General features: G+C 37.6%; 1 protein-coding gene across 5 annotated transcripts in view; it reads right to left on the bottom strand.

The window, feature by feature from the left end:
- Nucleotides 1–4,063: 4,063 nt before the first annotated feature.
- Nucleotides 4,064–24,025, bottom strand: part of PDE5A (phosphodiesterase 5A) — a 119,787-nt gene continuing 99,825 nt past the window's right edge. For 4 of the 5 annotated variants that reach the window (XM_086746511.1, XM_086746510.1, XM_086746514.1 and 1 more), the window contains 12 exons: nucleotides 22,318–22,493; nucleotides 20,807–20,866; nucleotides 19,104–19,250; nucleotides 16,436–16,561; nucleotides 14,249–14,343; nucleotides 10,928–11,015; nucleotides 9,694–9,794; nucleotides 9,522–9,599; nucleotides 9,298–9,361; nucleotides 8,684–8,758; nucleotides 8,081–8,164; nucleotides 4,064–5,658 (listed from right to left, as the gene is read on the bottom strand). In XM_086746511.1, the coding sequence (XP_086602637.1) occupies nucleotides 5,521–5,658; nucleotides 8,081–8,164; nucleotides 8,684–8,758; nucleotides 9,298–9,361; nucleotides 9,522–9,599; nucleotides 9,694–9,794; nucleotides 10,928–11,015; nucleotides 14,249–14,343; nucleotides 16,436–16,561; nucleotides 19,104–19,250; nucleotides 20,807–20,866; nucleotides 22,318–22,493 (1,232 nt within the window). In that variant the 3' untranslated portion in view covers nucleotides 4,064–5,520. The remainder of the gene's footprint in view (nucleotides 5,659–8,080; nucleotides 8,165–8,683; nucleotides 8,759–9,297; nucleotides 9,362–9,521; nucleotides 9,600–9,693; nucleotides 9,795–10,927; nucleotides 11,016–14,248; nucleotides 14,344–16,435; nucleotides 16,562–19,103; nucleotides 19,251–20,806; nucleotides 20,867–22,317; nucleotides 22,494–24,025) is intronic. The other variant, XM_086746513.1, reaches the window with a different exon arrangement.

Genomic DNA, 24,025 nt, shown 5'->3' with positions numbered 1-24,025 from the left:
TTTTAAACAAGTACTTTACCACTGGCTCCTCTCAGTAGTACTTGTAAGTATCCTGATATTAATAGTGGAGTTTTTCTCCTCAGGATTTTTAGGATGTACAAAAGTTACTATAAAATATAAGTTTACAGAAGCAATTATTTGAATCAGGGAACAATGAGATGTTGAAAATTCACCCTCAATAATATTAATTAACAAACAATAAAATTTGACATCGTCCTTTTTATTTTAAAAAGCATGAAAACAGTACAAAGAGAAGAATGAGGAAATACGTAATAAGCAGCAGTCTGACCATAGAAAATAGCCTGACTCTATATTCTCTATCAGCTGTACAGTAAGTAGGACTAATGATTCTCTTAAGTAATGTAACTGGTTTTACTAAGTAGTCATAGGACAGAAGCAAGCAGGAACACATAATATTCAGAAGACTTTAATACTGCTTAAAGGCAAAACATAATATACAGAGTAACCCCCTTAACCTAGTACAAAAATACTGTGCCCAGAAACTATATATTTGTTCAAATATTTTTAAAAGATAAAAGAATACAAATGGACAAACTCAGTGGCTAGTGACTGTGATTAAGATTTTTATTAAACTATAATAGAAATGTATATTAAAACTATTTACAGTGCATTTCACATTACATTCTTTAAGAGACACAAGCAGGTGCCTGCCATGTGAATACAGAGAGGGCTCAAATTCCAACTTCAGTTACATCTGTAAGGTACCTGGGGCATCAGCAGGAATAGCTGAATACAGCAAAGAGCAGGTGAGGCAGGTGTTACCAAGGGTAAGAGTTTGGTCCCTCTTTATAGGTTAAAAAGGTGGATTTGACCCATTCTTTCACTTTCTATACAGCTCAATCCAACTCCCACTGAGGTAAATGGGAATCATGTCATTGACTTCAGATGGGCATTTGAGCATGCCTTAGGCCCTGGCATGGCAAGCTCATGCTGTGAAAGTTAGTGGAAACGAGCTATTATATAGCATTGTCACATAAATATACATTTACAAACAGTGGTACTTAGATAGGAGTTTCTCTATGGAAACAAACTTCTTTATGTGGAAAATAAACTTTCCCATGCAATTTCCATTCATCTAGCAATGACAAAGATAAAATACCTTGCTGTCACAATTTGCTGTATTTAGCAAGTGTCACTAATTAGCAGGCCAGATATTCTGTGATGTTTCTTGTTCCTGTGAAAGCCCAAAGCAAAAAAATCCAGCTCTCATTCTTTATCATACTCTGGCCAACTCATTTTTTAATTCAAGCTCCAATATTCAAGCTTATCTTTCAAGTTAGTGCAAGTAGTACGGCAGGGAACTGTGAAATAAAGCTGAAATCGTGTGAAATGTAAACTGCATGTGGTTTGACATGAAGAAGAAACGACAGCATCACAGAGACAAGACTCCTAACTAAAGCTAATGTATAAATTTGCCTGAAATACTAAGTTTTTATAAAACCTTTAAAATGTATGAATTTATTATGAGTGAGGCATTTTTTCCATCAAAACTTTCTGCTCTTTTCTCATGTGTAACTGCAAGGGGCACTGATGAGATCATTTGGGCAACTTCCCCTCATTTTAAGGGGCTAGATCTGACTCTTCATAATTGTTCCGTATAATGGATTGGAAAATCAGTTACCTAGTACTTTTGAAAAATCTTACATATGAATTAAACAGTGTTCTGAATTTGTCAGTTTGTGCCACTGCCAGATAAAAAGCACTGGATGGGAGTTTAAAAGTTTGTCTTTACATGCAGTTGTCAAGAGGATGATGCATAAAATCGGGCTTCACTCCTCTCTTCTAAAGAGAGGTCAGCTGGTAATCAGTGGAACAGATTATTCACTTTTATCACTAGCCCACTGGTACTTGTGTTCTGTGAGGATATGAGAGTAATGTGCTCTTAACTTTAAACTGCTACTAATGAAAAAAATCAACACCATCTCCAAAATCAACAGTACATTATTTTCCTTTCTTTTATTGTGCGAGATAATAGAAAACCTAGACATTCTACAGCTAATATGGGATGTATGACTAACTTGTTGGAAAAGAAGTGCTACCTACAGCTAAAGAGCCTCACTGTTATTTTGAATTAGAAGAGGTAGGGTTAATCAGTAATTTTGTGTATGTTAATAAGTATGAGAAGTAATTTTTTCAGAAGAGAAACAAAAACAGAAAGAGTGTACTTTAAGCATTAAACTGTGCTGTGGAGTGACCTTAAAAGAAAATATGTCTGTGTCTGAGAACAAGTAGCATACTAACTCAAATGTCTTCATTGAGACAAGTATTAAAAATTAGTGGGACAAATTCTGTACCTAAAGACTTAAATACCAAATTTCACAATGGCTTTAATGGACTTAAGACTGAACTGACAAAGCGATAAACTCCTTTGCAGCTTGTTTCTTGTATAAAGCACACTGATTGCTTTAGCTAGACAATGTAAGTTGGGGAGAATATGTTTGAGAACCTGACTAAAATAATGAGATACACAACTCATGATGAAATTAGTGGCAGCTGCATGGCTGTAATCCACTATCTAGATTTGAAAATGTTTAATTCTGAAGGCAATGAATTTCAGGCAGAAAACAGCCTGGCTTTTTTTTTCATATTGTCACCTATCTATATTGTGAAAGGAATGAGCAGTTTTCTGCAAACAGTTCACACAAAGCTATGATCCAAAAGCAGCACAATCTGACTTTGCCTTCAGGCAGAGTAAAACACTGTATAAACAATTTGATCACTCTCTGAATTTTCATGAAGTGCAGCAATCTATGCTTGTAAGGTTCTTAAACCAGTAGTTTAAAGGGTATGGTTTTGTAGAAATATACAGACATACAGGTGTATTATGGCATTTAAATAGTTTATTTACTAGAAACTGTATTTCTGTGTGTGTTCCAATCTTTGTAATGGAAGAGATTCTGTGGGATAAATGTGTACAGAGGTAATTAAATATGTGCACATACTGTATAACTCTGTTCATTTTAAAAGAACCTTAGAAAAAATGCAACGTTATGTCCATTTTTTTTCAAGTCAAAGGTAGGAATCCAGCACTCCTTTGTAATAGTTATAAATGTATGTCATAAGAAAGCTTTGCTGAACACACAATATAGCACAGAAATACTGGGATCTTAATGTAAATTATATGTCACTACCCTGTAATATCAGCGTAGTTGCTTTGCTGTCCTGTCACCATGAATTACTAGTCTCAACCATACTAGCAAGAATACACCTTTATATACATATACTTTATTATTATTTATATTAAACATGTATCTCATCACTTAGCATAATACTTATATGTCAGTATCTCAAGCATTCCAGGAAAAGAATATACAAGGACTATGCAAATCCTGGAGCAAAGTTTCCTATTTATCAAAAAGTACCTAAAAACTTTTTTTTTTTTGGGGGGGGGAGATGTGTTGGGAGGCAGGCTGCTGTCATTTTTCTGCATAGCTATGACATACTACACACATATATTGTACTGTGTATGCATATAAATACATATATGGAGCACTGCGTAATAGTAGCCTTGGAATTCTTAATTATTGTTGAATTACATACTTTTTGTGAAAATCTGGGGAAAAAAAGGAGAAATACTTTTGTAGAAAAATGTTTTCAAATTCAGCTGCAATAAAATCTTTTTGATAGTCATTAGAGATGTCTGAGATAGGATTTAATTAGTGAGAAGTAATTTAGGTTGTCAGAAACACTGCAGACTATGAGAATACCTTATTCTACATTGAAAAAAAATACTATGAAACAGTATCACCAAACATTTTGAAACATTTGCTTCATCTTTTGTTGGCTTCTGGTGTAGTTTATCTAAATGCAGAGACTGATAAAAAGAGGTTGTTTTCACTGCCTTTCTGACCAGCTCTTAAGGGGGGATTGATGATATCCTGGGAAGGAGAATTTCTTGCAGTTTGCAACGAGAATTTTCTGGATTACTGTGATAGAAACAAACTCCCCAACTTCAAAGTACAATTTCAAATATATTACTTTTGCCTAATACTATTGCTGATTTTAACTGAAAACATCATTACTACAGATTTAAAAAAAAAACCAAAACAAAACAAACAAAAAAACCAAAACATTTTCCTTGTCTCTGTGCAGCTGAAGTTACACCTGCTGCTAACCAAGCTTGGATTGCAGACATTAATCTCCTAATCCTGCCTACCCAAATAATACTCCTGTCTTTGTATTACTCTTTTGGGGTTTGTCTAAGGTGTGTATTTTCTTGAATTGGTTGCCAATTCAAAACAATTTTTATTAGTCATCTCCATTTAAAGAAAATATCAATGTTGCTTTTTTTACTAGTGCAAATTAATTGATTTCTTACTTTTCTGAATGTTAATGCCTCATATACAAATGGCAGATCACTGTAGCATTCTTGGCTATTTTTGCTTTCAGTATCCTTTTTTCCTACTCCTTTAAGACATTGTGGTTAATCACTGTTAACATTAATGCTAAAAATGATTTTTAAAATATGTTAACATAAAACTTTCTTCAAAGTGGTCATAGCCATTTTGTAATAGCACTGGCCTAAAGAATCAGTCATTGATAGCCACCAGTGTGCCATTCCTGCATCATCCTGATTCAGATTTTCATCTCTTGCTCTTGCAGTCACATTCTCTTCCACTCTTCCTGCCCGTGATTCAGTCTGTAGGTTATGATGACGTTAAATTCAACTTCCAAATGAAGTGAAAAACCAGCATAAAAAAATGATCCTGTTTAGTTTCCATTTCTCTGTGTGCTTCTTGCAGCTTTCTTTATGGCAGCCTGTCAGTTACGTCGTGACATTTCATCGATCTTCAAGCAGTTTCCATTATTCATGGATAATTATGACGCCTCTACCACAAAACTCAAGACCCTCATTGCCTAGTAATTCACAGGGTTTAAAAAAAAATTCCTCAAATATAAGACATTTGCTAAGACGCTCCTGTAATATGAAAAAAACTACTGGGTGCACAGATTCTGGGGCTTTTTCACTTCAAAGCCCAGTTCTGTCTCTGGAAAGAGGTTATAGCATAGTATACGCTGGATCAGGCTCCCTAGAGTTCGTTCCAATCTTTCCTCTGAACCTCTGGGAAGAGGACAGGCAAGACTGCTCCTTACTATTGTAACATAACACAGCAAGATTGGAAGAGGAAGAAAGGTGCGAAATGCAGTAGTCTTTAAGATACTGGCCACAACATGATCACTACACAACTATATACATCGATAAAGTAATAGGCTCTCAGGGACAGTCGAGTCACTGCACTCGTACCTTCTTGTGGAACAGGGTAGCAAAAACTACCCTTGCAGATCTTTTTTCCATCTCAATCAGATGTAATAAAAGAAATATACTATCTTTATATAACCTTGGCCTATACACTGTCATGCTAAATCTCAAAATGTGAAAAAATAATACAGCAGTGGCAAAACATAAGCCAAATTCATACAGTGTTTTGCAAAATGCGGTACTCTCCTATTACTATGTCTTGTATGTGAACTTAAGCTTGTGGTTGTTAAATCAGCATCTCAGTTCCGTTTGGCTTGATTGCTTTCTCCATTAATCAGATTCTTCTCTTGTTGTTCAGCTAAGGATTGCCATTTCTGCCTATTTTTTCTACAGCCATCCAGTAAAGGGTAGCAGGCCTCTGACACATGCGTTAGGGCCTGAAATAAATTAAGAACATGTAAAACAGAGTGAAGGAAAACTGGATTCTGATATTTAAATATAGAATTGAAAAAATAAATGAACAATTCATAAGCATTTTTGTATGTTTTCCTTTCCTGACGGGAGTGATGAAGATGTATCTTCATGCTATGACAGTCAATCCTTACTTGCATAAAGGGTTCTGTTGGCTTTTGGAATGAAGTCACACTATTCAGAAGCGTAAAGTGGGAATTTAACAGTTCAGACAGTGCAGGACAACAAGGTATGGGAAAGAGCATTTGAGCCCACTGGTTCTGTAACTACTACGACCAACTGCAAAGCACACAGAGAAGAATCCTGGCCCCTCTGCTGCTCATTATACAAAATGTAAAATCAGTCAGAATTTCACATGGAATTCAGGTCTCATTCAAATAACGGAGGTAGTAATGTCTAATTCTCCTGTAACTTTACATAGGGACCCTACTGAATTAACCAGTTTGTATAAATCTTCATAGATCCTTTTGGCTTTATAGGCTGCTTCATTAGTTCCAGTAGACTTAATTGAATTATTCTTGATTTACACCACAAGAAGAATGGAAGTGTCAAATATCTGTGGAGTTTTACTGGTTTGTTTATCTGAATATATCTAAACAGCATTTAAAACTGCTAAATGGTACTTTTTTCAATTAAAAAATGAAGAGAATGAAACGCATTTCTCTTGTTTTTTTCAGATTTCTGAACTTAAAGGGAAGACTTGTAGATCATTCCGTTTAACTGCACTGGTTGCCTAGCTAACACAAACAACAAAACTTCAGTTCACTGGGATCTGACCTACTCTGAATAACATGGTAAGTCACATATTCGCAGTCCTGTATTGGGAATTCATCTCTGTTTGCATCGTGTCAAATTCCTACTGACTGGATGAAAGGCTATCGTTACAACTTTGTTTATTGTTTGCTTTTATAGCATGAGAACTTTGGAGAGTGAACTGTGTGCTTGTTAATTTTCAAAGTAACATTGAAGCTGTTTATATCTTTTATCATTAATTATTCACTGAAGAAAACAAAAATCTGTCTAAGCAGGTAAGGTCCCTACTTGTACTCCAGAAAAAATAAACGAACACTGGATCAGCTCAAACCGTAGCCCATTCTTTTGATTTACCAGTACTGTTATGGGTTTTGTGACTTCCTCATAGATTCCCCATCCTCTTAGTGCTGTCTGCCCCCGCAGGTAAGTCACTCTCACTTAATCTGTCAGGCTAGGACACATGCTGGCATACTCGGAGTGGATATAAAGTCCCAGACACTGTCAGCCTGCTACATGCTGTTCCAGTTCAGGTCAGCCTTTGAGACAAGATGACAAATAAGAGTGACACACTGAAAGCCGTAAGAGGCAACATGCTCAGAACATAAAGATGGTGCTTAGACCTCCTCCTGTGGACATAGCATCTCCTTCTTTCTTCCCCAATTAAAGAGAAGGGAGAAGACTCTAAACATCTGTAGGTGCTTTTGGCTGCTCCCCAGGAATGGCTTTGTATTCACTGTGGCGTAAGAAAGCTGCAGTTACAAAGCAGGGGCACAGTAGCTAGAAATTAGTCATGCATCTCATTTCCTGTAGGAACACAGTTTGGACTAGCATCACTTGGTAACTGTTGATGTAAGCTGCGTGTGTATTTCAGAGTTAATAGCTGAAAATTTTTTTGTCTTTTAATAGATGGAAAGGTAAAGCCCTCCCCTAACAAGGAAAAGTATAGAAGCTCTGGAGCTGTGGGTATTCAAACCTGCTCACGTGTTCTGTTCAAAGAATTTTCTGTTTGTGTAGTCTGTACTTCTCCATAGATACTCAGTCTTCTTCCAGTGGCCTACCCCCTACTGGAGACAGTTTTCTGAGGCTCCCCAGCAAAGGCTGCCTTATTATCCTGACAAATACTTTATACAGCACAGAAACGTGAGTTTCAGGGGCAGCAGGTAGTAGCTCCCTCTCCTTCCTCTATCTTTGTTTCCTTCTACCTGGTGGATGTCAATTCTTTTTAGATAATTCTGAATTCTTTAAAACCCTTAAACAACACTTTTAATCAACACACTACATACCATTCTTTTCCTAGATAGCAAAGCATTAGTTTTGTGACTTTCCCTGATGATGATAGCAGCTCACTGGATCTAACGCCAAGTGCACAGAGCACAGCAATTACCACTAGGTTTTAAAAAATACAGCAAAATACATTAATCAGATAATCATACCATTAATGATAAATACTAAAATAGTAATTTCTTAACTGAATAATGAACCATATGTAATATGTAACAAAAAAAATATCTTTTTTTAACTAAGGGACTCTTTTTTTAATTTGATTTTTATTCTATTTTTAAATCTGCATCTATTAGAGGCTACAGTGTGCAGTTCTGGTTTTAGATAGTTGCAGTTCTTTCTTAGGCACCATACCTCATACAGCTGCAAACAAACAGCATCTATGAATCCAACCTGCATGCTGGGTATTTTATTTTTCTTCTCTCTGTTCATTAGATCCTGCAGATAAGAAGTAAACAAGCTCTATGTTTCAATGCATTAAATAAAAACCCCAACCAAAACCAAAGAGACAGGCTGGAATTAAAAAGCAGCACCTTAAACAGCACAGCAAGCTCAGCACAGCGGGGTGTCAGCGCATGTGTTACAATGCAGGAAATCTGACTGTGTGACTTGCCTTAGGAGATTGTCTTTGGACTGACAGAGCCCAAATAGCTAGATAAGTAGACAACTTCCTGGTTTTGGATAGGGTGCAAATAGGTACCAATTTAGGAATCGTCCTAGACAATTTAGTAATACCGATTTAGAATAAATAACGGTGTCTGTTCTTCTGGCTCAGAGGTAATGACACACTGTTGGTGTTTGGGAACTGCAGAATAAAACTGACTACTTGGAAGACAGGGAAGGAGTGGGTCCTGTGTTCTGGTCAGTGGGAGAAATGGTGGCTTTTGAAAGGAACGTGAAGTGCTGTTTGTAGAAGCCATTTTGAAAGAGGTGACTCTGTATGATTCTGTCACTTACTGTTGGTTCGATGTTGAGTTCCTTCCGCTCTTTATCTCCTTGATCAAAGAACTCAGTGGCTACAAGTTCAGCAATCTGTAAGAGATTTCACACATTGAGAGCTCTAAAAGTTTGCTTGCTGCCTACAATCAAAACTGTTTCCTGTGTTTCCTGTTTCTCCTTAGGATATATCAAATTGGGACCCCTCCATAATGCGACACTCCAGCTTAAAAGCTAGCTTTTAGAATTCTTCATTCACACATCTGTGCACAAACAAAACACCTGCGTGTACTGATATTTATCCTGACAACACAAAGTGAATAAAATGGTGCATAGGCCATTGATAACAGCTGAAATGATCAACACACAAAAAAGCTCAGCTGATACTAGTGTGTTGTATCAATTGACTATCTTGTAGTAATACAGAAATGTTGGAAAGAACAAAGATTCCTGATTTACCTTCAGATTACTGTTAACATGATGACATAGCTAAATGCCCAGATCTTGCTACAAAGACCTGAGAAATTCCTAAGGCTGTGCATTCCATCACTGCCTTTGCAATAAGGACTGGATGGAGTAAGCAGAAGCTGTTACGCAGAGTTTGTATTTAGCAAATCTTAAAATTAAGCATATACCCGTTGCTGGACTGGCCATGGTTTGGTTATGGCTGATAGATCACAAGCAGTCATCAGCATTGCTCTGTAGAAAAAACAGAGAGAAGTCTTTGAATTACTTTATTGTGAAATGTATCTAGCCGCGCAGATCTGCTGCTTTTAATGAAGTTCACAGCAGCGCGGCGTGGAAAATTTGGTACCTAATAATATGAAATGAACTTCTTAATCATTGTGCTTTTACTTACAAAAATAGCTCCTTCTGTGTAGGATCTTCCCAATTAAATTGCTTCTTCCTTAGAAGTTCAAAAAATTCTCCTCTTCTCCTTTAAAAGAAGTTAAAACAAAACACTTTGCAGCATGCTGACACAATCCAAATATCCAGCAAGGACTATCCAGCCAAACTTCCCTCTGACTTACTTGATGTATAGTGCTAGGTCTGTGGCAAGAATGGCTTGTTTTATCATTTTCAGTGTGGCCTTGTATTCTTCAATGGAAAGGCTGCTGAGAATCTGATTTCCCTTTACAAAAAAACCAAAACCAGTGTTATCAGTAAAATGGGCAACAGCACACTAGTTTGCTACAATGTCTTTTACATACTAAATCATTGACTTGCTTGCTGATATTTTATGTCATTCTTTTACCCTGCTTCCCTTCGCAGATTCCACAATTTAAAAATAAAAATTCCAGTCTTCTTGAGTAACGGCAGAAAGCCACATAGCAACAGCATCATAATCAATTACTACAAAATAAAACTGCAAGCAGAGCAACCTCAAAGCCTTTAAGTCCATTTCATTCATCAAAATTACATTTGCCGCTAGCTGTATTGTAGCATTTCTCTTTCCTTCCTCGCCCCCGAAGCAGAGGAACTATAGTAGATTCCAGTACCTGCCTATGGACCGTATGTAAATGAAAATATTTTCTTTTTATGAAGCAACATAAATAACAAGCTCTTACATAGAAATACAAGCTCAGCAGCCCACTGTTAAACCAAAGCACTGTGGAGCTGGTGAAATGGTAACTTGCCTCCACTTTTTTCCCATATTTTCCTGTCTGCAGAGGAAAGAATCATTACAATACACAGGATGCTGGAAGTACCGTACCTATGATACGAAATAAGCAGTGAAAATAAACTGCCCTGAAATGATTGTGCATGCTGCTATAACTGGTCTTAAAATTAGTTAATAATATAAACCAAGAAGAATGTAGTTTTATTTGCATATTTACTTAACTTGGGTTTGGCTTCACTTTGGAATGTCAACATTAGCAGTGTTTGGTTTGGTCTCATCAGGACCGCTTTGTGTATGCATAGGCCGGAATGTTTTTTGAAATGAGAGCAAGGACTCGGGTTTGTCTGGTGGTTCAGAAGAGGTCATTAAAATGGTAACAAAGTTCTTTTGTTTCCTTTGGTCCAAGGCAGCAGGTATTCAAAAAGATAACAGCAAGGCTTCCCTTATCAGGCAACATTTGGAAAGGTTTGGTGGCACTCAGCAAGGAATTGTGATTTCAAAATTGTTGCATTTGCTTTCTTTACCCAAAAAGGGAATCAAGATCACTTAGGAATGTATAAGGGTGGGAATCTATCCAAAAGCGAAAAATAAAAAGTAAAACATCAAGTAGTTTCCTTCAGCATACACGAAAATGTGGCACTCACTGGACTATTGAGGATCATAAGGCATTGATCAAAGTGATGATGCTCCATGATGGAGTGGCAATACAGCTGAGCCAGTGGATGTTCGCTTCTGAGGAATAAAAAGACCCATCAGATGGAGAAATCAAACTAAACATGCTACTAATCCAGAAATAACTTCCCTTTTAATGTCCTCTTCTCATGATCAGTCTACCCCCATCCACCCATGCTTGTTCTTGACCAGTTCTTTTCCCCCTTCTGTGTAACTGTGTGACTTCCAAATGAATACATTTGGAAGGATGCAGGGGGGAAGACAGATAAAAAGACAATGCTGTTACTCTGTCAGAGCACTGACAACTCTAGTCTTCTGCCTTCTGTTACCTGTAGAGACCAGCTGCACACAAGGAGTGAGAATGTAATACAAGGTTTTATGAAAAGTGAAAGTTCTTGTATGACAAGGAAAGGCAACAAGAAGGGTTCATTCGCAAGCAAAATTAAGTGACATTTGAAACATTTTAAACACCTGCCTAGCATATTTAGTCAGCTCAGCTACTGAGCTTGGAAGTAATAACGCAAATCGGAAGCCCACTGATGCCAATTGAAAAATCCTGCTGACCTCAGTGGACTCTGATGCAGGGCCCAAAATGTTGATCAAGTAATTTCTCAGTGTTAGTGACTGTATCGGTACTTCATTCAGCATCGCTCTCTTCATGACCAAACTACTGCAATATCGTTACCTACCCTTTGCCCAGGTTAAAATCCAAAGGGGAAATAAGATGTTGGTTGTCCTACAGGCAATGAAAACCAGCATGAAACTAACTGTGCAAATTTAGAATTTAAAGCCATCTTAGTTTAGAAAATAGAATTTGAAGTTTGAGTAGCTTTAGACAAAATACAGAAACTCCTCCTGAGAATTTCAAATTTCCCCCTGTTCCTCATTGCATAATACAGTTCTTAGCTTTTGCTACTGTATCTTCATTTTCAGCCCCTCATCCCATGTTGCTTATGTCATCTCTTCAACTAAATCAGGATTCTTTTGGAAGTCTGTTTTGCTGCTAATCCTGACTCTATTACTCTAATTATAATCTGACCTACAAATGTTTAATCATGTAAGAAATTCTTTTTTAGCATATAGTTCCATGGGACTTTTTGTATGGTTAAGGATCATTCACATCAGTTACTGACTGCAAGACTGGGTCCCTATGTAAGTGAGCGCACACAGAGACTCAAATAAAAGTAACGAGAGGAGACCCCAGGGATTTAAGAAGCAGAAAAATGTGGAGAGAAAGATGGAAAGACAAACAAAAACGCAGAAAGGGAGATTAAAGGATGCGAGCCCCTGAGGATTATGGGCTGGCTGCCCAGCAGCTCCTCTGAGACCACTGCAAAAGGAGTATAGAGCAAACATGCTTGCGTGTTTCTGCAAGGAAACAACTTGTTAGATGGTGCCAAGACATGCTGGGTGGAATTCCCATTGAGTTAAGTGGGATGCATACTGTGTCCCCTAAAGTTCATCCTGACTGAAGAGAGAAATATGTGAGAAATATCTTGGGTTATCTTCCCAAGTACTGCACCAAACCAGAGCTTGCTCAGTACTTACAGACCCTGGCTGTCTGGGAAGACACAAGTGCTAGAAATAAACTCAGGTCCTACTCCTGTAGTACACAGCATTTCTGTTAAACCACGACGCCAGGCCAAAGGACCCCATTGCTTTCTGAGCACAGTGGTTTGGTTATGCAGTTTCCATACTCTGTGCTTGCCTACTTTACATGTGGGTTTGAAAGAAAAAGAAAATAAAACCCCTGCATATCTACCTAAAGATCTTGAAGCAGTTCATCTGCTGTAATTTCTATTGCCAGGACTATTTTCATTTTTGAAACCCTGTTGCTTAAGAAAAGAATCATATGCTAAGTATCCACTCTCCTTGCTTCCAAGAAAGAAACAAAAGGGATCCATTCCTGGAAAAAAAAAAACCCTTTTCATTTAGATTTAAATGAGAGACTTAAGAACAAAATTCGTGGAACTTTCTATTGAAAAAGAATTATTAAATTGCAATCCTCTCTGCTTTACAGCATGTGCGAATGTTAGATTTTGCTGTGTATGACACTTTCCCAGGACATTTTTGAGAGGAGATGACGCATCTCCAGATGTCTTCCAGGAAATTTATTTTTAAATAAATAAAGCAAAAAATAGCTAACCAGTTCCAGTCACTGCAAGGCTACAGTTACTGCTGGAATCCCCTATCAGGGAACTAGAAAAAGGTTACTCTTTCAATTTTATGGGGTTTAGGGGTTTCTTTGTTTTTTTTTTTTTTTTTCTTTATATATCAGTCTTAGTGTTATTCTGAACATATATCTGAAAGGCAGGAATTCTGCTTCAGCTTACTTATTTTCTGCCTTTCAGTATTCTCTGCCTCAAACAAACTTTTTCTCCCCTAGTATGTTACTTTACACACAGGGAGAACAGCAGACCACTTCTTCCAAAGGTAGCTTCAAAACCACTCTCCAACTCTGCCAGAAAAAGATACAAGTATACGTTTCTGGGTATCTTTTCCCCATCTCTGGTCAGATCAGGACACATTGCCATATCACAGTAATCACATTATACCGTGTTTTCAGTTAAGCTATTTATTTAATCAAAGAATCAAATACTGCTATTTGAAGTGAATGCTAAATTCACTGAAAAACACATTATGGGCAGATCTGAAACTATTAATAAATTCTAAAAAAACAAGTATTTTTTGTTAAAAATTAAAATATGGAGAAAACTTTAGAAGAGTTCAGATGCTTCATTTTGATAACTTTGAAGTAAATATTTTGTTTAGTAAAAATGTTTTGTTTTAAAACATGTCTTACCCAAACCAACTTAGAATTCTGGAAAAACATGGCTAAATCATGAGTAAACCGATCAGAGTTCAAAAAGGTAGGGAGACACCTTTGTATCATATGGCTGCAGATCTCAGCTCTGTGCTGGCCCAGACTAGATGGGGAACAGCTGGTTGGCAGGGAGCAATCTGAAAAAAGCCGCATGTTTCCTACACACCGTCCCTTAGAAGCTGGGACTTTTGCTGTCACTGTATGGGAAATGGGGGATGGGACAGCTGGACCAGGAGCAGGCAGATGCCGCCCCCACACAGTCTACAAAAAGTTCGTCTGCCATCGTAATTAGTCAACCACTGAGGCTGTGCATCTTTGCTTCGGATTCTTGAATGTTTCTGGCTGTTCTTGCACTTACTGCTTTGTAAAAACCTGCCTCGCATCATCAAGTCAATCAGGTTGTACTTAATTTAGCTCTGTGATTTTGGTATTCATTTGCTTTTATCTAACTTATCTCAGACTTACTTACCTTTGTATGTAAGAGTTGTTCACTCCCCTGTGATCCAAATCATGGCTTAGAGTTGCTATCAGCAAAGCGAGCGTTTCTAAGTCAGTCAGTTTGCTCTACATGTAAAGAGTAATACAAGAAGTGAGTTAGCTTTGTGTTGGGGATTTATTTTGCAGAATGGGTTTTGTATCTTCTGTCTTATCTTTACCCACATAGCAGATACCGTTTCTGACGCAAGGAGGACAAGGCCATAAAATGGTACACTGAGAATATGGTTATCTCTGAAGCTCTGGTGCACAGTAATACTCATTCTCCATAGGCCTCAATGCAGTTTTCAGAGGGAGCATCATCTAGCCCTATATATACTGATGATAAAACTGATACAGAAGAAGAGGAAGTGACTTCTGTAATGTCACCTGGCAGCAAAGAGAGAGCATGAGGAATTTTTTTTAAATTCTGGTCCATGACTTTTAGCTCAGCTCCTCTGTCACCTCAAGGGAGTTAGGCTACATTCCCTCAGTAGGTATAAAAATTAATTATACAGACGTCCTTGGGATAATCAGAAGGGAAGAATGTCATGCTTTTCATTGATTGCTGAGCAAATAAATTAACAGAAGTTTAAAACCCATGGAAAACAAAATTAACCAATATCTGACTCGTTATTAAAGAGTTTATTCTGGAGCTCTAACAAGGATGAGTGGAGAGGTTACAGTTTCTCTTTTGTGACTATTTTGTATCTTTAATATTGTTCAATAGAATTGAATAGAAAATTTATTTCAATATGTCCAGTGAGAAACAGAGGCTGGACAAAGCCAGAGTATTCCTTCAGCATTTTATAAGGGACATGAATAGCAGGCACAACAGCAAGGACAGGAATTTGAAGAACAGCTAGTGACAGCACTGCCACTGTAGGGCTGTACCTTCCATACAATCAAATACAAATTTTCTTGAAGCAGTTACAACTTCTGTAGATTTGCATCTGCTTTCTCCATAATGAAGCCTGTCCTTAGCCTAGTCAAAAGACAAATCAGCTTGGAAATCACTGATCTGATGTTTCTCCTAGGAAGATCTGTCCCCCAGTGCCTGCTTTTCTGCTCAAACTAGAGAAAATGGAGGGACTTAATGTTCAATGCCATTCTGACTCCAGAATGTAGGACATTAAAATCAGCATGGGGTGAATCCAACGTAGTTAAGAATAAAACAATTTATGGAAATTGCAGTGGAGACTGACAGGATTCCAAAAATAGCAAGCAAGCTATCCGGATCATCAGAGATTGCTAGACTGCGCACAGAGCAAAGCTACCATTTCCATTTCAGTACAGAAGGAATATGAAAGCCCATGCCTCTGTCTCTTCCAGAACCTTTTGTCCTTTTTTCTAGTGAGACAAAGTCAGTGGAGGAAGGGAATGCCTCTCCAGTATTTGTACTGGGTTTTGGTCTACAAATAGGATAGATTTATTCTTTAAGAAGTGCTTACTGTAAAATAGTATAAACCAACTAATAACAATTGTCTGTAAGCAAACTGAAGAAACACATTCATTCAGCATGAACCAAACCATTTTGTTTTCTTCAAGAACATAAAACAAACCCTAAAAAATGTATTTTGGGAAAATCTTGAATCAATATCTTTCTCATTTTGGGGATCAGCTAGAAGTCCTTCTGTATTTGTAATAAAGAATGATGAGCCTGTTTTTGAAATGATTATGTGTCTTTTAAGTGGAAGGCTGAAACACGGCTCAAAAGCACTGAGATGAGCATTTTAATCTTTATTTCCAAAAACTGTTCTATTGTTTGTCTAAAGCTGTACTCAGCTCTGTGTTTGAACTTAAAAAATTTCCTGTTGAATATTATACAGAAACATCCTGAAACAGGGTCAGTACTTTTCTTCTCCACCTTTCTGACTTGCTTGTAGCACAAGCATTAACTTTAAAAGAGGACCTAATCATGTACGTGCCTTCTTTGAGATATTCCCACTGGGAACATCCACCTGATCATTTCCAGAGGATTTAATGAAAACTGGGTACCTGACAACATGACAATTTCACAAACCAAGCCCTTAAAGCCAGAAGTCTTCAGCAGAAATATTTTGATTTCACTAGCCGTACCACAGAATGATGAGCATCTTACTGACATTACAATCAGAACTATGCATCATTATAGAATTTGTTTAGCCAGAAGATTCTTAATGTAGAAACAGGAAAAATATACCTGAATTTTACCAGATTTTAAAGCAGCAAACATGCACTGGGCTGTATTAAAGGCATGTCTCCAATTGTGATAAGCAACATTTTTCCGGTAATTTTTCTTTACGCTTAAAATCCATCTGCAGAGAACCTTCAAGAAACAGCATCACAGAGTTAACTGTAAATGTATTAGAAATCTATTCTTTTTATGAAAACAAATCTTTCTCTAACCCCACTTGAAAATTGTCTCTCTTACAGAACACAAAAATTCCTTTAAACTCAATTAAGTTCAAATATAACATACTTGTAACTGTGAGCCGAGATAGAATATGCTTACAGCTACTAGTTCGGCCTCTCACTGAGCATGCAATACCTGGGGGTTTGGGTGTTTATTACCAATGGCTGAATGTTAGTGTCAGATGCCCTGCTGGTAATTCAGGAACTGAGTTGTGTTGAGCTAACAGGGGAAAAAAAAAATCCTTTTTTGTAATGACATATTTGATAGAGAAAATTATTATTTTTTTTTAATTAGAGAGTTCTATTAAGAGCTGTTGTGATAATGAACATGTGGCTTTTCCTTCCTATCAGCTTGCCAAAAGACAAGTAGAACTGGACTTTGGAAAGCAAATAAGTACGATAGACAGACAGTGATTACTGTATTGCTGGGTAGTATCTTTTTATGCAGGAAGAAAGTATGTCCTGGATGTTTTGCACAACAGCGTTACAAGTTGTGGGTTACACTTTACTTCTAAGAAACAGAAAGGTATGAAGGTCAGATAGTAACCTGACATGTACTAAAACAGGTCCGGTGGTTACAAGGGATACAGCATACTGCTCATGTTAAATGCTGGATGAGAAGCTAGGCCTTGGTTTGTTCAAGAAAAATTTTAGGGTTCTTACTGAAAGATGTGGTACTGACAGGAATGAAAATCCAGTATCATTGACCCACAGAAATGATTCCACGCAGACAGAAGCAGCGGCATTTTCTGCCTTTCCGCTGTTAAAACAGGAGTGCTAGGCTACTGCCAGTTTTCTTTAGCTCTAGTATGGGAAGCTGAAAGTGCAGCTTCAAAGCTGTCAGTGTTCTCTTGCTTCTATTGGGATGTGTAATTATGTGTCCATTGTCATGGTGTTATTTTGGTTTTGCAAATCCATTGCAATTGCTCCACTAGGAACTAGAAGCCTACCCATTACTGGGCTACCTGACTCCCTCTCTTCTACTGGGATGTATCCCTTAAGGAAATACAAGTTCTTGGCCTTACTACAAAGGTGAAACTAAGTACTGAGATCAGACTACATAATAAGTACTCCTTTCGGCCCTTAAACGCTACTAATCTAAATTGGTCTGTAAACTGGGGATGTAGACAATAAATACCTGTGTTCTTTTACTAATTTGTTATGAAGTCCTACGAACTCCTCCGAATTAATATTGCATTTTGATACTGAACTTTGGAAGTTTTGTTGAAAAATATATAAAGCAAAACTGAAATATTTTAAAATGAATGTTTTTGCAAACAGAAATTGTGTGTATTGACTGGAAGAGGCCCAAGAGATTATCTCATCTATGTCCAGGGCCAGGAGCAAAATAAGAATACCTGTCTAGATCACCTCTGACTGATGCATATCCAGAACTAGATCTACTGGTAACAACCTTCAGGAAAATTTCCACAGCCCACATCAGTAATCTGTTTGAGTCTTTATTATCTCCATAACTATAAAGTTTCTCCTAATCTCTAATCTAATCATTTGTGGGAGGAAATGCGAGTTATAGAACACTGGCACAGGTTGCCCAGAGAGGTGGTGGATGCCCCCATCTCTGGAAACGTTCAAGGCCAGGCTGGATGAGGCTCTGAGCAACCTGATCTGGTTGGAGATGTCCCTGCTCCTTGTACGGGGTTGGACTAGATGACCTTTGAAGGTCCCTTCCAGCCCTAACCATTCTATGATTCTATGAAAGACTAAGTTAATTGCTTTTACTACCTTATACGCACATAGAGAACAATATTACTGTCCTCTTTCTAATAGTCTTTCACTTACTGAAAAGTTGCAATCATCTCCCTCTTCAGTATTCTGTTTTCTGGAGAAAACCAGCTTAATTCATTCACACTTTACTCAATCTCCTAATTTGTTATTTAAAAAAAATAATTTGTATCTCTGTGTGTCTCTTATATGAGCTACAATATAATTACTCCATGGGCTTTAAATACCAGTCTGTCAGTAAAGAATTAAATTTGCCCCTTTTTGCTACAGCACATGATTGATTTTTACACAGTCCCTGATAGTAGTAGCTGTGAAATGTTTTTCTCTGTTACCACTAGCAATTCTTTTGTTTACCACTTTTAGTTTATGCATTTGACTCTTTTCATTAGTCTTTATGTATGTGTTCTTGGTGGTTTTGAAATATTGCTGTACATTTTCAAACTCGTTTCAATTTTAACCAAATCCTCTACCTCCACTCCCCAAGTTTTCTAAAAGCATTTTACAGTCCATTAACCAAATTATTAATCATTTAGTAAGAACCAAATTGAGGACAAACGCCAGTACTGCCCACTTTATATACCTTCCCAGTTTGCTAAATACTCTTTAGTACAGATCTCCAATTATATTTTCTGTAGGCACGTTTCACTATTCTCCTGATTTTCTCATAGTTAAGTTGTCTCTTTACGTGAAGCAGCATTTGACAGCATTCATACCTCGTGTTTCATTTGGAAATTTTGCACCAGGTTGAGGTCTGTGAACATTCGAATTGTACAGAGTGTTGTTTCAAAATCTGATAGCTCAAAATCACTAAAGTTGAAGTCAGTTAGGTTGAGAGATTGTGCGGATGGTACTACAGCAGCCTAGAGAAGAATAAGAAAACACAACTCCAATCAAAACCTTTCAGGAGTCCACAAAGTAAATGTATTTGAAAACTAGTTTTAAATTACAGAAACCACTTGCTGATCATTCTATTGTCACAAATTTCACTTGCAGCACACTGTAGTAATTTCTGTTGCCAATGCCATGCCTCACTAATAAAGGATATATTAATTGTAATGATCCAATATAAGGTCTCCCCGGAGCCTCCTCTTCTCCAGGCTGAACAGCCCGAACTCTCAGCCTGTCCTCATAGGAGAGGTGCTCCAGCCCTTTTCTGTCTTTTTAATTGTGTCTCCAGACACAGTCAGAAAGTCTATATGCCATAAGGGAAGTTTTGAGTAATGAAAGTGGTGGAATGTAGCACTGAAGACAGAAATCAAGCTTGCTAAAGAAAATAATAATGCACTCCTCCACACTGCCTATCGGAGATGGCCTGCGCTACGTGCTCTGGTACTACATGGTCTGGTGTCACCTTAGAAAGCGATGGTTGACATGGGCCAAGATTGTGCTGGGAAGCACAGGGACAGTTAAGCAGTAGAGATGGACACGGCTCAGTGCTAGGTTTATTGTGGTTCTGTTTTATTTATCAATAAAGATGTAACCACAGAGGTTACAATGCAAGCCCTGAAGAGAAACCATTTGAGATGTGTTGCATGCGGGTCTTGTCAGCCTCTTTATCGATGAGCGACAGCATGGGAGGACTGAGGTTCAAAATCTGTGGGACACTAACCATTTTAGAACTATCCTTAGTCTTGTGCCTTGTTCTGTGGCACCTTGCTTGTCCAGTCCAGTCCAGTCCAGTGGACTCAGCTTGTGGTCCACTATGCCTACCTTCCTCTCCATCCCTCCCATTTTTTTTTTGTACAGCAGGCGCGATGCTATTTCCCCAGAATACCTGCTCCAACAGAGAGAACTGGAGAGACTAAGCACAGGCTGTGCTTTGAACTACACTTGAAATCACAGCTGTAGTTATTCCTTAGGCAGTGGTTTCTAAACACAGAATTAAACACGAGCAGAACGGATGCTGCACAGAAAGGTTACCGTAAAAAATATATATTAAAAAGTTGTATTAACAATTAAATACTGAATTTCTGTGTAAGACCATAAAGCTGCACCCATACTTGGGATGCTTGAAATGTACCCAAGATACAAAATATACAACGGTCAGACTTAGCTGCAGGAAGAAGAGTTGTCAACATTTTGCTTCTGAAATCCTTTATCACTGTGAGTTGGTGCTAACATTGCACTGGCTGTCACTGTCACTTAAGCTCACGAGAAAGGCGGTCAGTACACTCCTGCTTCTCCTGTAACTGCAGCAATCTGGCCAGCCTGTATCTCTCATTGTAGGCATTGTAACGTTTCCGTTTTATGTGATGCATTGATTCCACTCAGGAACTGAGCAGTTTAAGTTTCATTATAATTTTTATTTCTGGAAAATGTGCTTCTGCATGTTTAGGGATCAAACCTGTATAAAGGATTGCCCTTTGTTGTTCTGTTAATGGAATATTTCTAAAGTAATAGTAAAAAATTCAATTACCGCTGTTACCTGCAGCTCCCTCGTTTCCTCCTCAGCAGCAGAAGCATGGTATGAGAGAACCTACAGAAAGAGAAAAGCAGCCTTTAGTACAAACAAAAGAGCGATGTGATAAAAAGGTATTTTTTCCTAAAGCAGAATTTTCAGCTTGCAGCAGCACTGCACTGCATTGCATTTGCTGATGAAATCTAGTGTCCATGCAGGGCCCGCACTGGTTTTAAGGGAGCTCTCTGAAAGCATATGCAGAGATATCTGCAGCTTCCACAGCTCCCACAGTACAGAATCTTCCTGAGATAATTAGGCCAAGAAATCATAAATAGTTTCTATAAAAGAGCAAAGAACTCTGATTTTCTCTTTGGAAAGTTTTAATGCTCCACTTTCAAAGACAAATAATACATGGAACAGCTATAATTATGAGCCTGACATTGTTGCCATAATAATCCTTTCAGGAGTTTATTCAGACATAAAAGAAAGTTTTGCCCTGACTGAAACTTGGCAAAAAAAGTCTGAAATACAGTATGTTTGTTTTAAATTAACAAAATAAGCTCATACTTTTTAGCTGTTGAGAACACAGGACATGGAAATGTTACAGAGTTTTTTTAGCAAATAGAGACTGACTTTTTTTTTGTCAAGAAGCCATCTTATACATGAGCCTATAATCTATCTGGACTTCCTAAATTATCTATAAAGTGTTATAGTACAAGAGAGAATTGCTAATTCGTCATGTAAACAAACAGCTCTTTTTATTAAAGCTCTAAAATTATTTTGACAACAATTTTACCACCTTTTTATTTAACATGACTTCATACACGTTTGAGAGTTTTAACATTTCTTTTAGAGGCTACAGGGTACATAATCCCCATTTTAGAAATTCTGCAAACACTCTGTTTACATAATGAATGTTAGCAGATCCAAAGTCTACAAATTTTTCACTTTCAGCTTCAAGTTATCACCTCTGAGTAATTCAGCTTCTCAGACTAAAGCCCTCTTCAGCTATTAAACTTAACAGTAACCAATTCAAAGGCTGAGAACAGATGACGTTCATCTTGATAGGGTTTGATGGAGCCTGAGGAAATTGCTGAAAACCTACAATAATGCTGCTGTTACTCCACAAACCGGTTTGTCTAAAGGACTGAGCCAAAATCATCACAGAAAACCTCAGACAAGAAAAGGAAACCCCTAATCCCCCAAACCATTTCCTCTTCCTACGCAACAGAACAAACCCGCTATGTTGCCAATGTGTAGCCTCATATAGAGGAAAAGATGCATTCAGCTCACCACTAAATCTCGTGAGTAAAGTTAAAATACAATACCAAATAAAATAGTCTGCTGGCAGGTACGGAAACAGGCAGAAAAAATTCTATGCAACTCAACAGGCCAAATGCTGTTCTCCTGAGGGAGAGCAACATCTGTTCTGTATCCATGTTCTGCACTTACGTGTAGAACAGACAGAGTCTGGAGAAAATTAGGATCTGTTTTGGGCTGATGAAGGACCGCCTAGATTTTGAGCTCACCTCTAGTGTCACCATCTGTTTGGCCATGGCTCTTTCTACAGCTTCATACATCTGTGTATTCTGGATTCCCAAGCCACAAAAGATGACAAATGCTTCCAGGAACTGTTCATCGTTTCTGTTGAAAGCCTTGATTTTGCCCAAGTTTTCTTCCATCTTATTCACAAGCTGGCAAACCCCTATGCCAGGATACAGAAATGAAAAGAAGTAATACAGAGAACTGCCAAAATATCACCTATTGTATGGAACATCAAGAGAAAAAATAAGTCTGGGACAGCTTAGCCTACAGTAAAACCCACCAATATACATAAAGTGACACACAGGAGTGCTGTAGGATTTTCCCTAAAGATTTTTCCAGTAATTTCATTGTATTATAGAATAAACACTAAAACATTATGTATCACTTTGTAGACTCAAAAGTACTTATTAGGATGTGTAAAATGAAAAAGTAGGGCTTTACAGACTTGATTATCTTGTGAAATTCTAGGGTAGTGTTCATCCTAACTTTTATTATTAATAGTATTCTAGATTGATTTAATCCCTAAAGACAATTTGTCCTTTGGAGGCTAATTAAATTTTTGTAACCATGCCAAAAGAACATTTATGAAAGCCAGAACAGTGGTACACAGAGTTTTCACTTGCTTATTTGAGTCAGTACTGGAATTTTTTAAAAATAAATGAACTAACCGGAGAATACCCAAGTTGAGGCTCAAAGCTTAAGTATACTTGCCGATTCTGTGAGGATGTGATTGAATTACAGCCTGCTCCAAAGACTACAGAAGTAACTGAAAAGCATCTTACTGAATTCAGCTTGTTAGGTTCAAAGTTGTGAATAGTGGCATGTTTCTTTTCTGTTCAGAATTTCTGGTCTTTTCTCTGCACATGCCATTGACAGGTCTGACAGGTAACTTCTATGAAACCTTGCTACAGCTTCAGTCCTTGACACCATTTTAAACAGAGGGAAATTCACACCTGTGCCTCACTTTAGTTTTACCTAGCGGATGGCAGTTTCTGCTAAGAAATCAGATTATTAATTAAAGCAGCTGCACTGTACGTATACGTTGGCTTTGGCCAAAACTGCTTTGGGGATGATTATTGTCTTAAGTAAGTCCAAATGTTTTCTCACTCTCATGGGTGTCAGTACTAACAGTTTTGAGCATAAAAGCTAGCGTTTTCCTGGCCAACTGCAAATAATTATCCCAGTGAAAATAACACGTGCAAATTAAAAATTCTGAAAAAAAATTACAAAATGAAAAAGTCCTCATTTTCTATAAATCGCTATTATTGCTATAAATTGCACTGTGTATACTGTATGTGTTTTATGAAGAACATTTTGCAGCAGAAAGAGTAAAATATTAAGTATGTATTTAACCAGCAAAAGAGAAGATAACTATTTAGTATAATGTTTCCAGAACACTCCGAACAATTTTTAGGGTTTCTTGCTACTCCTAATTTACACGGGACATATGAACAGAATCTGAATGCCTTACCCTTCACCACCGTAAGGTCAGGGAAGCCAGATTTGCTCTCTGCTTATGAGTAGGGAAGAAATTACAATGAATACTATTTTACAGCAGTACCAACAGTGAACATAATCAGCAGCTACTGCAAGGTCCTGTCAGTGCTAACAATTTTTAATATGAAAAGTGTTTCCAGCATTTTAGTACTCCATATTGACAGACTAAAAAAGCTCATTGAGGTTTTTAATTAA

Source organism: Chlamydotis macqueenii, chromosome 4 (genome assembly GCF_036417535.1).
Source record: "Chlamydotis macqueenii isolate bChlMac1 chromosome 4, bChlMac1.mat, whole genome shotgun sequence".
Taxonomy (NCBI): Eukaryota; Metazoa; Chordata; class Aves; order Otidiformes; family Otididae; genus Chlamydotis; species Chlamydotis macqueenii.
Note: the sequence above shows the minus strand (reverse complement) of the source record. Positions and strands in the feature narration are given on the sequence as shown.